At 52.7% G+C, this 13243-nt stretch overlaps 6 protein-coding genes across 6 annotated transcripts; 3 read left to right on the top strand and 3 right to left on the bottom strand.

Moving 5' to 3' along the window:
* Positions 1 to 434: 434 nt before the first annotated feature.
* On the bottom strand, positions 435 to 1435 carry GLOTRDRAFT_104029 (SGNH hydrolase; the record flags this gene model as incomplete). The annotated part of the gene is made up of 6 exons (XM_007865177.1): positions 435 to 510; positions 562 to 644; positions 693 to 1058; positions 1119 to 1148; positions 1204 to 1286; positions 1345 to 1435. The coding sequence occupies 6 exons, from the start codon at positions 1433 to 1435 to the stop codon at positions 435 to 437; spliced, it is 729 nt and encodes a 242-aa protein (XP_007863368.1).
* A 485-nt stretch (positions 1436 to 1920) lies between these two features.
* GLOTRDRAFT_114599 (tRNA-intron endonuclease catalytic domain-like protein) lies at positions 1921 to 3203 on the top strand. Its single transcript, XM_007865176.1, has 4 exons — positions 1921 to 2001; positions 2057 to 2194; positions 2258 to 2797; positions 2868 to 3203. The coding sequence occupies exons 1-4, from the start codon at positions 1932 to 1934 to the stop codon at positions 3059 to 3061; spliced, it is 942 nt and encodes a 313-aa protein (XP_007863367.1). The 5' UTR covers positions 1921 to 1931; the 3' UTR covers positions 3062 to 3203.
* GLOTRDRAFT_126575 (uncharacterized protein) lies at positions 3163 to 4575 on the bottom strand (the record flags this gene model as incomplete). The annotated part of the gene is made up of 7 exons (XM_007865175.1): positions 3163 to 3486; positions 3542 to 3618; positions 3668 to 3750; positions 3809 to 3823; positions 3888 to 4114; positions 4168 to 4360; positions 4409 to 4575. The coding sequence occupies 7 exons, from the start codon at positions 4573 to 4575 to the stop codon at positions 3163 to 3165; spliced, it is 1086 nt and encodes a 361-aa protein (XP_007863366.1).
* Positions 4576 to 4810: 235 nt separating this feature from the next.
* On the top strand, positions 4811 to 6054 carry GLOTRDRAFT_126574 (uncharacterized protein; the record flags this gene model as incomplete). The annotated part of the gene is made up of 3 exons (XM_007865174.1): positions 4811 to 4822; positions 4871 to 4968; positions 5022 to 6054. The coding sequence occupies 3 exons, from the start codon at positions 4811 to 4813 to the stop codon at positions 6052 to 6054; spliced, it is 1143 nt and encodes a 380-aa protein (XP_007863365.1).
* A 261-nt stretch (positions 6055 to 6315) lies between these two features.
* GLOTRDRAFT_110023 (uncharacterized protein) lies at positions 6316 to 7364 on the bottom strand. The gene is made up of 4 exons (XM_007865173.1): positions 7347 to 7364; positions 6965 to 7288; positions 6480 to 6914; positions 6316 to 6432 (listed from the first exon to the last, which is right to left on the bottom strand). The coding sequence occupies exons 1-3, from the start codon at positions 7353 to 7355 to the stop codon at positions 6504 to 6506; spliced, it is 744 nt and encodes a 247-aa protein (XP_007863364.1). The 5' UTR covers positions 7356 to 7364; the 3' UTR covers positions 6316 to 6432; positions 6480 to 6503.
* A 319-nt stretch (positions 7365 to 7683) lies between these two features.
* Positions 7684 to 8623, top strand: GLOTRDRAFT_136868 (uncharacterized protein; the record flags this gene model as incomplete). The annotated part of the gene is made up of 2 exons (XM_007865172.1): positions 7684 to 8321; positions 8371 to 8623. The coding sequence occupies 2 exons, from the start codon at positions 7684 to 7686 to the stop codon at positions 8621 to 8623; spliced, it is 891 nt and encodes a 296-aa protein (XP_007863363.1).
* Positions 8624 to 13243: the final 4620 nt, after the last annotated feature.

Genomic DNA, 13243 nt, shown 5'->3' with positions numbered 1-13243 from the left:
GGCAAATGTGCGGCAAAGACCCATCGAGAGGGAGGGTTAGCTGGGCATACAGCTAGGGCAAGACTATAATGATTTACAGCCCTTAGTGTAGTTGTAGAATATACATTTCTATCATTCTCTGAAGCCTTTCGAGCCCTCTCGGGGCATCTGCGAGTCCCTGCCCAACAAATGGTCCCGCGAGAGGCCTTCCAGACCTACCCGAAAAGGGTATATTTGGCGCGAACAAACAACGCGCGCGGAAATGCGATGTTCAGTTTCTTATGCAAGGCACTGTAAGACAACAAGTCCGAGCGTAACGAAGATGTCATGTTCCTAGAATGGACAATTATTCCACCCATCATGTGCTCTGTGTCTCGGACGATATCAAATCGCCACCAGATTTCATCATCAAATCCTGCGTATGACGGAGGACGATAACTGCCGTCCGTCCGGGTCTACTTGCCACTCGGAAAGATACTCCGTTTGTCCAGCATTTCCAGAGGCTTGTCCGATGCTCCGAGCGGCTCCCAGCTATAGCACGATGTGAATACAGAGTCCGTCCCGCAAGACATGACTACGCACATCTCAAATACAGTGTTCAATTTATCAGGAAGAATCTCGGGGTAGTTGTCAGCAATAACCTTCAATAACCCGTCGTAGACAAACTGGGATGCCATTTCAAAGATGCACAGTCCATAACGATGGCGACGTACGCTGTATCCATCGGCGTTCAAATGCAGCCCATCCGACAAGTACTTGCTCAGGGTCCGCTCATTCTGGCCCGCTGCTTCCCAAAGGGGCGTATAGACATCCACCACGGGTATCCCGTCCATCGCCCCGACCTCCTTGACCGCGTCGGCATACTGTCTGGCCTTGTCGTTATCCCGGTCCTGCTCCCTCGGCGGATCCTGTGACTGCTGGAACTCCGCCCACTGGTGCGTGTTCACCGGCGGGGGCGTTATCAGCACCACGCGGGTACTCGGGGAGTAGTACGGCGACTCGGGGGACTTGACCATGTTGACGAGGCGCCGGAGGTTGGACTGGACTGCGGACAGGGAGACCGCATGCCGGAGGTATGGCTACGGGTTCATTGCGTCGTTGGCGCCGTACCAGATCGTCAGCAGTTGCATCTTGGGGACATACTGCTGCTCCTCTTTCTTGGATAGCAACTGGGGACCCATCAGTCCATCGGAGATCTTTTGCGTCGGTGGTGTCTTCACGTACCTGTTCAAATACGGGGATCGCCCATTCCGAATTGTATCCAGACAGGCCGAGGTTGATGACATGCAATTTGCGCACATAGTTCTCTGTGAAGATGTTGTTGAGATGCTGTAGCGGGGGAGTAAAATCGGCAAGGCGACACACCAGCCAAACGTTGCGCCAGTCCCCCCGGGGCCCAGCTAATTTCGGTGAGAGAGTCGCCCAGCAGCACGATGCAATCCTGTGTTGCGTTCATGACTGAGGGGAATGTCTCTCAAGCTTGGGACACGTTCGAGGAAGACTGAGCAGTGGTGCATTTATATGATAACTAAGCATCGCGTGCTGCGATATGGTTCGTATCGTAGAGCCGGCTTGGGAGGAAGAGGGCTCTATAATAAGTCTTTTAGATTACACAAGAAGCTAGTCCAAGGATACCTGGGTTTGTTATCTACCTTCTGCCTCTCAGTGAAACAATATACCCATCAAGACGAGAAGCACCACAAGCTCATGCAAAAGCAATACCCTGTCTTCAAACTGCATTCAAAGGCACTTCAATCGAACGCGTAGCAGGAGATCCCGATCGCGATCTCATAGGTTTATCTAGCCGGCAACTCCCGAGCCAACTTGAAAGCTGTCTAATTTTATCGCCACAGTACATTTGACTTGAAGTTCAGCTTCACCTCCTGCCTCGGACGTCCGCTAAATCGCAACAGACGCTTCTGGCTTTTCTAAACTCGAGTCCACCGTTTGAAATGAACGACTCGAACGCCCGGATTCGACTGCGCGTCTCTAACCAAAAAGCGTACGTCTGGGACGTCGACGGTAAGAAGGCTACAATAATTACACGAAGCGGAGAACTGAAATCTGGCAAGCGCAGACATCGCGACCCTACGCTCGAAGCATCACATCTGCGGCGTCCTAACGGGAACCTTGCCGCATCTCTCCCAGCAGAATGTATTCCTCGGCGTGCCCCTCTTACTCCTCCCCGAAGAGGTGGTACTGCTAATCGAGAAAGGTCCGAATTTACCCCCTCCTCCCACTCCGAATATGCCTCACTGACCAGCCCATGCAATCAAAGAGCTAGCAGTTCTCGTCGACGACCCCTCGGCGCACCACGCACCTTCCCCATCCGAGATAGCCAAATGGAACGCCGAACGGCAACGATCCGTCCAAGAGCAGGCCGCCCTGGCGGGCGCGAAAGAGGCCAAGGAAGCGGGGCGCGGGATGACTGAGGCCGCGATCCAGAAACGCAAAGAGCGCGAGGAGAAACGCGCGCGAGCGAAAGCCCAAGCGGAATCATCTCTCCTCCCACAGGACACCCCCATTGAACTAACCCCAACCCTTCCCCCGCCGCGGCCATCCACCCCGTCCACCTCCACCCCTTCCCCCTCCTTCACATACACCCTCCCCATCCCCGCCTCCTCGTCCGGCTACGCCTGGTACGACCCCGGGCATGACACCTACACCACGATCGCAGCCGCCCAGAGCGCGGGCGTGTGGGCGTACCCCGCGACGCTGTACGAGCGCGCGCGCTGCGCGGTCTTCCGCGACCTCTGGGAGCGGGGCTACTTCTTGGGTGTCGGGATCAAGTTCGGCGGGGACTTCCTGGTGTACCCCGGTGAGCCCTTCATTTCTTCTCGCGTAACCCGAAAGTTGGCTGGTCTGACGTACGCACACTTCGTTCGCAGGCGATCCGCTGCGCTACCACTCGCACTTCGTCGCGACCGTGATCGAGTCGCCGGTCGCCGCCCTCCGGCCGATGGAGATCGTCGCGCACGGGCGCCTCGGGACGGCCACGAAGAAGGCGCACCTGCTCTGCGGGTGGGACGACGAGAAGAAGGAGGTCTCGCATCTGTCCATCGAGTGGGCTGGGTTCGGTTAGGCCGAGTACGGACCGGCACAATAATGAGGGATCTGTGTAGTTGTAGTATGTATGTGCATGCGTGTCGAACTACTAGTGAAGTAGAAATAGTAACGCAAGATCTACTCAACCTTCCTCCTCACCCCCCGCACCCCAATCCTCCTCCCGCCCCTCCCCACCGCGCTCATCTCCACGCCCTCCTCCACGCTCTCCGCCTCCGCCTCGCTCAGCCCCCTGCGATGCCTTCCCCCTCCGCGCGGGCCAAACAGGCTCAGTACGCGCACGATCCAGTCGTTGATGAATATGACGGAGGCGAACACGGGCAGCCGGATGGGGACGTACGGCGAGGGCAGCAGCGGGCGGGTGTCAGTGGCGGAGGCAGAAACCGGGAGGGGGTTGTAGGGGTCGTGCGGGACAGGGTGGGCGTGCATCGCCATGATGATGTACTGAACGGTGAGATGCTAGTGAGCATTTTGGGATTCAGGAAGTTGTGATACCCACTGAGGGGAAGATGAGCGCGAAGATGGCGGCGTTGGCGAGGCCGCTGCCCCACATGCACAGCGCGGCCGACGGGAGACCTGTACAATCGCATCAGATGGGTAGGTGACGGACATGAGCCAGGCCTACCGAAGGCGAAGTAGTACGCCCAGTGTTCTTCGAGATGCCTGACTCGCTTGAAGAGCGCTAGGCCTCGCGCTGTCCATATGAACCTGCACATCCAAGGAGTGTCAGCACCACCGCTCCCCGTGGCAAGGGGGAACAGCTCACTCGAAGCAATAATAGCTAGAAACCAATACAGTCAGGATATCTGTGCCAGTTGGAGGGAAGACGTGGAGAACATACTTACGCATCCACCCAACACAAGAACGCGAAGCTCAAGGCTGGGCCAACGACGGGGATGTGTCCAAGGGCAAAATCAAGCGTAATAGAGGTCACGATCATGACGCCTCGGTAGGCTGACGACGCGAGCGCGTGGAGGAGGCCAGTGTAGGTGTACGACGTCTCGGCGGCTGCTGCTCGAGATCCGTGCTGAAGGGCGTAGGTTCGCTTGGCAATAAGGGTGCACCACGAGCTCTGGAAGGCATCGGTGAGTAGACCTCACACAGAAGAACGATATGGTGGCTCACATTCAGATAGAGCGAGGCTCCGACCACGGGGAGTAGCCACAGCACCTGGTAGAACCACCCGACGTTCCGATGGAGCCATTTCTGCTGGTCTCGCACAAGGGGGTGCAAAAGGATATCAAAGACGTAGATCGAGGTCAACGAGAGCGAGTTCAGCAGCAGGGACTTGAGGACGTTGGCGCGGATCTCTGGGTCGCTGCGGGTTCGTGAGAGCAGGACAGGGCATAATTAAAAGGGGGCGTACCTGCTGACGGTCCTGACGACAATGTCCCATCTGAACGCGTCGGCGAGACCGCGCAGGAGCCATGTGGCTTGCAGCTTCAAGGAGTCCTGGACGGGGATGAAGGAAGGATAGGCAGCGCGGGCAGCGGAGTACGGATAGCCGCCCTGCTGCGGCGAATATCTGGACATGGTTAGTGTTCACGATAAAGCAGACCGGATATTAGAGCTCTATCGACTAGCAGGCATCATGCCCGCTTGCCTGTTGTGCTTGTGTGCAAGTCGATCAACGTGCCGTTCCTTGCTTGTGACGTCACGCGTACGCTCGGCTAACCCCGTTCCAATCGTCGGCGTTTCTCCGCAATTGCCACCCGCTCACGACCGACATGACTTGAATTGCTCGCTAAGCTGTTGCACGACATAGACCATGTACTCTAGAGTAAGTCTGTTTGATCTGAATAATATACCAGAGAATGACTGCTCCTAGCAAGCCAGACCAGGTTCTCGCACATACGTCCCGCCTCATCGATCCGGCCAGGATGCTGAATCTTCCAAGGACGTCACTGCTCTCTTACATAACTTGCGGTACGTCCTTGTCGAACCCGCTACAGGTATCACACGGCTCACCATTTTATAAGAGGAGAACAGTACCGCCATGCCCGGAATCTGCAAAGAGCGAAAGGGAGCAGCACGAGCGTAACCGATGCAAGTACGAATATACCCTTAAGCCTAGACTATAACGAGTCTGCCGGCGACAAGCCACAATCTGGGGTTGATCCTGTATCAGGCACGTACCCCACCACTGCTGGGCCTGTTCCCAAGAGTTGGAGAAAGGCTTCGCGTACTGAGGGAATCAACACCAAAGGATCGTCCTGGCGCGCTGAAGCGCTGTCTGTCATATTCAACCACATCCCCGACAGCACAGGTCTCACATCACATATACTACACAATACGCTTCCCCAATCTCCATCCCGTCGACCTCCGCCATTGCCTGCCGTTCCACCGCTCTCGGCCATTTGTTTCCGAATTGTCTTGTCCCTCTATGCCAGCGTCCAGGAATTTGAGGAAGAAGTGGTACCCTACCTCGCTCCCCACCTCCGCCGGGATCTTCTACGATACACATCCGTCTATTCTCCGCTAACCAATTCCAAGCTATACGCACTATGCGAAGATGGCCACGCCGACGGCGAGCTAATCATCGCCGGCCCGCACAACTCCCTACGCACCGACCTCTGGAGCGACAACACCCCATTCGAAGCCGACACCGACGACAACGAAGAAGACGAAGACTGGTCTTGGGACACGCCGGGCTCTTACGACCCCTCCGACTCCCCTTTGCACACCCTCGTCCTCCTCTCCTCCCCGCTCAGCGTCCCCACCTTCCTCACCCTCCCGCCGACGCTCACGCACCTCGCGCTGCTCGCCCTCCCGCGGTCCGTCCCTGTCCACCGGCTGCCGGGGATATGCCCACTGCTGGAAGTCCTGGACTTATCGTATAACAAGTGGATCGGAAGAGCGGGCGTGGGGGAGAAGGCGCTGGGTCGTGTGGAGTGGGGGCGCTGGCGGCGGCTGGAGGTGCTCGGGCTGCGGGGGTGCGTGGTTGGGCCGGAGGATTTGAGGGGGCTGAATAAGGGGAGGTGGGTGGATGTGCAGGTCGTCGTGGATCCCTGATTAGGGCAGGTAGCGATTTTCCGAGCCATGATACCTGGCCAGGAGTCATGCCTGTCCTCGTGCGCCGTGGCCACTCTCCTTGATCAATGGTAGGCATGAGCGCCCGTAGTCCCCTCCATGCGATAAGGCTGGACGACGCGCGTATCTATCCCGATCCACAGCGGTGCGCTCTCAAGCCGTCAGAATGCGCCCACGATCTCAGAGATGCAGGGCGGTTTCATTGAGACACGACATCACGGTGGGTATCTGAGGCTACTGCCAGCGTGGATTGATGCTCAAGAGAAGCAACTTCGGGCATATGAGAGACTACAGATTCATCCTACTATGATGTACATACATCTCACACGCAGCTAGCAATCTACATTCACCCTACTACCTCTGAATCTTTATCAGACTCCAGTCACTTGACTACTCATTGCACGTACCAAGAGAGACTTCCCGCCCAATCTTTAATCGCTGGCTTCATAATCCTCATCTTCTGCATCATCGCGATTAAACTGGGCTTGGCCCTCAGCATCACCATCTGCCATAGCTTGTTCAGCACCTGGATCTGGGTCATCATTCTCAACATGCTCCAAGAAACGTAAGACTGCAGGGAATCCGTAGCGTGGACCATATTTGCGTTCATCGTTGGGACATAACTGTTGGATCAGGTCCACGCCATTTAATTCTACCCACTTCCTTTGGTCCAGGGCTGCCAGTTGGAAACCACATAACGTCTCGTGCAGCTCCGGAGAGTCCCATTCCATGGCATTGGAGATAGCCATTTCATGATTGCTAAGACGGAGGGCCACGATGACAACCTCCAGGTTCATCCACGCTGTGAACTTGATATTGTGCTTTACAAGTCGGCCCCAAAGCTGGTTTACCAATTTAAATAGCTTGTTCTGTCCAAGGTAATTGCACTCACCTGTTTCACTAGAGCCGTTTCAAAGTTGTCGACACCCTCTTCCATGGGATATATGGCACTTTCATTATCGCGGGCCAAAAATATATCCCTCCATGTAATAGGGTGTGTCCACCATGTCTCCACTTCCGCACTGGCCACGATGTCTTCGCGTGCAGCGCTTGAGAATAGGAGGCTATCTGAAAGGCCTGCTCGGTTCTTGTCCCGATCCCCAGTTCTGACGGTGGCAGCTGCATGGCCCGACCCCCAGCAAGGATAAGATGGTGGCTTGTCGATGTTATTATTGAGACCTTGTGCCCAGTTCCAGTTGCTATTTCTGTATCGGGCCTATGATATATTTTGATCAGTGCATGCACTCACATCCAGAGGCATGCTTGAAACTCACTTGAAGCATAAAGCTCAAGTACTGCATAATCTGTGCATCGACTTCGCGGCGAGCGCTATGTGCGTCATTTAACGGCGCGACATTGCGGAGATGGTTCCCACTGCACCAGGCTTGAAGCTCACCGCTGCACTCGCCATCTACCTATTGTTCTCTTTTTGACCTGTCGTTTGCTGTAAGATGACGGGGAACATGACTGAACGTGAGAGTCGCTCGGCACGTAGTCTCTGTCGCGTCTGGAATTCCAACCCTCATATGAGTACAGTGTCTGGACCTATTCTCTTCAATCACAATACGAGGACTAGCTGAATCTTCAGATGGGGTGCCCATCCCTCTCACGATGTCCCGTACCCTGACGTTTCCAGCACTTCTGTGGCGCGCCTACTGCACATCATTCGTGTGGGGCAACAGCATGAAGCCTCGTCCTCCGCCCGTCGAAGGGCTCGAGCTTGAGCTGGAACTTGGCAAGTTTATTGGCGCAGGGCGAAGTGGCCATGTCTACGAAGCTCGCGTCCTCAACGCTGAGCAGTTACAGCCGTCACTGGGCGGGTTCAAAATACCACGACTGTGCATCAAGCTCGCTGAGCCCAACCGATTACGGAGCCTCGCCCGAGAGGCCTGGTTCTATGAGCAGCTTGATGCGGCCGGTGCTCAGGGCGTTGTCGTGCCCCGGAACTTTGGCTTTTTCACAACACAATGTTCGTTCTCTCAGGTTGTTCCCTGGCGAGGTAGTAGTTGGGCATTCCACGACGAAATGGAACACCCAGCAGACACCAGCGATATCCATGATTGGCTTCCCCACGAGCCGGAGCACCCAGAGCTCTACCGTGATGACGAGGAGATGAGTAACGAAAATTCACAGTGGAAGCACTGGAAGTGGGACAAGAACGGTGTACAAGCCGTCGGACTGATGATCATGGAAAGACTGGGGAAAGAGATGGATGCACCTGCTATGTACACCTTCTACAACGGCGAGAAGTACGTTGTATCATACCTATCCAATCCAGAGCCTCACCAGATGTCTCAGGAAGGAAGTGCTCCATTTACTGCAAGATCTTGCGTTGGCAGGAGTGTGGCATGGCGACATCCGCTTGAACCAGATCGTGAGGTGCAAGCTGTCCTTGGTGTGCCCTCGCCATGGATATGCGCATCGTTGGCGGGTGATAGACTTCGACCGCTCGTACGCCGTAACTGCAGTCGATGAGGAAAGGGCTCTCCTGGCTAGAATAGGGCATCGCGTCTTCAGGTTTCCGACGTTCTGGGGTGGCGGTAGTGAATAGTCTCACTCCCGAGCACGCTCTTGCGCACCTAAGAGTTTGGGCTGCCTATTGGTTGATTATACCTGTCTGTTCGCAATGCAAGCGCTCTGTTCGAATGGATCGGATTCTATTTTTCTAGAATAGTCATTTTATTAGTAAAGCCCACGCAGCAAATTGTCGTGCTCTTTGTCCGGACGCGTCGAAGGCGGTCTGTACATGGGGAGAAGCATCGTATAAAACGCAGTATTATCCATCCAGTGACACGACGCGACGACGTCTCTCGCATCCGCTCAGGCTGGCGGTGCGCGTGACGTCACGCGTATGCTCCCTGAAAGTTGAAACAGGCTCCCGCAAAAAGGTTTTCTGAATTCGTATGAGAAAGTACTTTCTAGAGAAGGCGAGGAAGCCCCGCAATGCAGACCTCGACCAGCGAGTCATGCAGAAAGAACTGAGGGAAGTACAAGGACAACCTCATTTAGCTCAACGTTTCCTAGCGTAAGCTCTGGGCGGCGGAAATCTTGTACTTCATTCGGAAGCAGGCCATGGATACGTTGCACGCACACAACAACGCCGAACAACTGCATTTGGTAACCGGTAAACATCGGAAAGATGTCTGCAGTTTTGCTTCCGTACGCGTTGTTCAAAGCAAGGGGTGGACAATAATAAAATTTTAGACCGCATGATAGGAAATCCTGCTAAGGTCCCAGAGGCCCCCCCCTCCCCCCCGTGGGAGCGTCTCACGGTACCATATCGGGAAGGTAGGTCCCAGGCAAAGCCAGGTTAGGGTTTGCTTAGTCATCTTTCAGTGCTCCCACACGTCACCCTATTGTCACACTATATGTTGTCACGCTTTATGTTTTCTTCCGTGCAATGGCCAAGGCGAGGTTGTCCTGGCTAATAAAGCCCTGTAACCCTCACTAGCAAGCAATTTTAGTACCACCTGTACCGTATCTCTGCCATCAGGGCTGTCACAGAGCCAAATCTAGTTTTAATAAATTCCTGTTAAGGCCCTCGAGACCCCCCCCTCCCCCCTTCATGCGGTCTCGGCGTCTCCCGGTGTCCACCCCTTGGTTCAAAGTACTTGTTGCAGGAACGCCGCAGAGTTCAGCGCTTCGAGATCCCGTGACACGTGTCCTGTGTTCAGATTCAACTTGGGGATTATCGGTGCTGAGGTAGAAAGTAAATATGTCTATCACCCTCCAGGCTGTATTGTACTAGGCGCTGCGAGGCATGCACGACTAAATTCACCATTTGTATCACTCGGGAAGCTCTGTCTGGCGCCGGCTTACCCCTCCTTTGGGGGATGGGATGAATTAATTATCACATAGGTGCTTTGCACAAATGCAGCCAGAGTTTGGCTGGCCAGCTGAACACTTATTGCCATCCTGTGCCAATGGATATAATTTAAAGTAACTCGAGAAGCGCCGGCTATCGCCGGCCGAATACCTTGCGACTTGACTCTTGCTTCGGTCCTCTTTCTCTGCGCGTCTATAGTACAGTGCCTTGCATAAGAAACTCGCATTTCCCCCCATGTTGTTTGTTCCCGCCAAATATGCCCTTTTCGGGTAGGTCTGGAAGGCCTCTCGCAAGACCATTTGCTGGGCAAGGACTCGCAGATGCCCCAAGAGGGCTCGAAAGGCTTCAGAGAATGCATGAAATGTATATTCTAAAACTATACTAAGGGCTGTAAATTATTATACTCTGCCCCCAGCTGGGTGCCTAGCTACCTCCCTCTCGACAAGTCTTTGCCGCACATGCGCCAATAGCTGAAAAGGGTATATTTGGTGTGGGCAAACAACGGGTGCAGAAATGCGATGTTCAGTTTCTTATGCAAGGCACTGTAACATCATAGCATCCTAAGGTCAAAAATTTCAAGCTGTTTGAAGCATAAAATGGTAGCAAGGAGCATGAGCATTCCACTGGATGCCAGTGTGTTGCCACAAACAATCACAAATCAATTAAGTTTCAATAATCGAATTCTCAATGTCTGGCATCCTTGCCAGTGCCTGGCAACACTAAGGCAGTGGACTTCCAGAGACAAGAGCAAAGATACTGAATCTGATGGCAGTGATAGAAGTGTGAAACAATGCACATGCCACAAACAGATATAAACAAATACATTTTTGATGGCTCAAATACTGACAAGCAGAGACCTTGCTAGTTGCAAGGTAACGTGTTTTCGACGTGTTTTGATAGAACACATCCCTTCTGGAAGCACCGGCAAATGGAGATCAAGGCAGGGATAGCTAAGGACAAGAGGCTGGTGCCCATCAAGTCAAAAGTAACCAAGAAGGCAGACAAGATTGATGCTCTAATCAAAGCAGTTAAGAGGTATTCTGAAGGCTATCTTTTTAATTTTATGGCAGCTTCTACAGATAATACAGACCCAGGGTATGAGGACTCAGGGTAAGAGGAATATTAATTCATGACTACCATATTGCGCTTTTTAGCGACTTAATAATTCTCTTTGTTGCATATATTACAACAATACTACTGTAGATATTATACCAGCTGCATAAGGTATCAAAGTTTCTCTTTATTATGCAGGAATAGATCATTTAGTCCGAGGTTGGCAGAGCAGAACGGCCTGTGGTGCGAAACGATGCACGTGTGACAATCACGGGGACATTTGGCTGGCAGGCATTTGCTGACTCTCACCTGGTGCGAAACAACATGCACATGCCACAAACAAATATAAACAAATACATTTTTGATGGCTCAATTCCCGACAAGCAGAGACCTTGCTAGTCGCAAGGTAATTATTTCGAATCTTTGACGTATACAAGAGATATTTAGCTCCTCCTTGATTTGGTGTGCAAAATTCACAGCCTGTAGCTGCTGTGGAGTGCAGTTCACAGCATGTAGCTGCTACGGTGAATTGAGATGGAATTTAGTACTGATTGTTTACTTCGATATGTAAGTGAAATGCAAAGTCTAGCTGCGCGAGATAATTCTAAGTCCGCGCTGTGTAGCCGTGTGCCACTGGAGCCAAACATGACACGCCGGAACTTGCCGGTCGGTCGAAAAGTGCGACGTATTGCGGGTTTGGTATAACCCCTCTCAAAGGAGGGGCATACATCGACTGCGATTGCCACTTGGTGCTCATTCGCTGCCAGTCTCCGACTGGCAGCTCTCTCGCACCCCTTGTGTGGACCACAAAATGAACATTACAGCTAACCACAAAACAATAGATATTCCTCTGAATTTACAGGATGGAGTCTCGGTGACATAGAAGGTCCCCGTCAACACGAATATGATAGCGCAGACCGGTCTTCCAGTCCACATCCCCGGCCATGTCCGTGCTCCAACTTCCAAGCATGGCATCCTACCGTATTTGGTGTCTTCTCTATCATCTGCACTCCATCCCAGAATTTCTGCGAGTCTATTGTTTTGTCGTTAGCTGTAACCAACGGGTGACAAAAGTAGTGCTACTCAATTGCTTATAGATATGTCAAAATGTCTTACTTTCACCCAGATCTGAATGTTCGATGGGCAGAAAATACAATACTTATATGGCTATACACATTTTACATTAGGAGCAAGCCGCCGTACATGTCAGACATACCAATTGCCACATAGACAGGAACAGAAATTGTGGCTGGGGGAGTCTCCCTTTGGAGAAATAGCCCCTGTTGATAGGTAGCACCAGGTGGCTTTACCGCGCCCCCGTGCAAACACGTACAAATATACCATATTGAGACGAATGTCATGTGATGCCGGCACACGCGGGCTTCCTTCCGGGAGGGTGTCCGACGCCTAGAGTAGCCAGTAGGGACTAGGAGGTCCGTATAGATGAAGTAAATAAAATTTGTGTTTAATTTCATAGACATGAGATACATATATATGAAATAAGACACTATACAAAAAGGTAAAGTGAAGGCGGGTCATAAACCCTAACCCTACCTGCAAGGAACAACAAAATGACAGTACGGAGAATCGAACGGCAGACATGAAAAATCCACACAGTGCACTATCACCACCACACTACAGCAGCTGAGAGGACTAAGCATATGTTACAGTGCCTTGCATAAGAAACTGAACATCGCAGTTCCGCTGATAGGCACTAACACACGACAACACCAAAGACCAAAAGAAATAAAACCTAAAACACCCAGCGGTATGGGTGTAGGCGGTCTAAGGCGATTGAAGGGTAATATTTAAGTTCGAAGGGAGGGGGAGAAGTTAGACGCCGTAGGGTAGCCCGTAGGAAAACCTAAAACAAACAAAATCTTGAGGCCTGAAACAAACAGTATAGCGATTCTCCGGAGTATTTATCTCCGAAGTTCGACAGTAACCCGGGTGGGGAGTTCCACTGAACCCGAACAATAGTCTCGTGCCTACAGACGCTTGGTGAATTTTATACTTTAAATCCGGAGCTTACTTGGATCGATATGCGATGGCGGAGTTATCTAGTTTCGACGAGTCCGGCCTATTGGCAAAGCTAGGATTGATTGTAGACGCTAAGTCCGACGCGAAGGGACTCCGAGGGTCGCTGAGACGATAATTCTGGTACACTGAGGGGGTGAAGTACAAAACTTGGATTTTCCACGACGCTCTATACATTTTTATGCTATTGGAATGGTTTTGCGTCCGCCCGGAGTTAAATAACAAATATGCTCCGCATCCCACACAATACTCAGG

The sequence above is a fragment of the Gloeophyllum trabeum genome, assembly GCF_000344685.1.
Source record: "Gloeophyllum trabeum ATCC 11539 unplaced genomic scaffold GLOTRscaffold_00003, whole genome shotgun sequence".
NCBI classification, from domain to species: domain Eukaryota; kingdom Fungi; phylum Basidiomycota; class Agaricomycetes; order Gloeophyllales; family Gloeophyllaceae; genus Gloeophyllum; species Gloeophyllum trabeum.
The sequence above is the reverse complement of the archived record's forward strand: the minus strand, read 5'-3'. Positions and strand labels throughout refer to the sequence as shown.

Excerpts from the sequence above, each read along its gene's own strand:
- GLOTRDRAFT_114599 (XM_007865176.1), top strand. The coding sequence starts at position 1,932 with ATGAACGACTCGAACGCCCGGATTCGACTGCGCGTCTCTAACCAAAAA. Across the intron at positions 2,002-2,056 it reads GTACGTCTGGGACGTCGACG|ACATCGCGACCCTACGCTCG; the intron begins GTAAGAAGGCTA and ends TGGCAAGCGCAG. Across the intron at positions 2,798-2,867 it reads GGACTTCCTGGTGTACCCCG|GCGATCCGCTGCGCTACCAC; the intron begins GTGAGCCCTTCA and ends CTTCGTTCGCAG.
- GLOTRDRAFT_110023 (XM_007865173.1), bottom strand. Across the intron at positions 6,915-6,964 it reads AAACGGCTCTAGTGAAACAG|CTTTGGGGCCGACTTGTAAA; the intron begins GTGAGTGCAATT and ends TTGGTAAACCAG.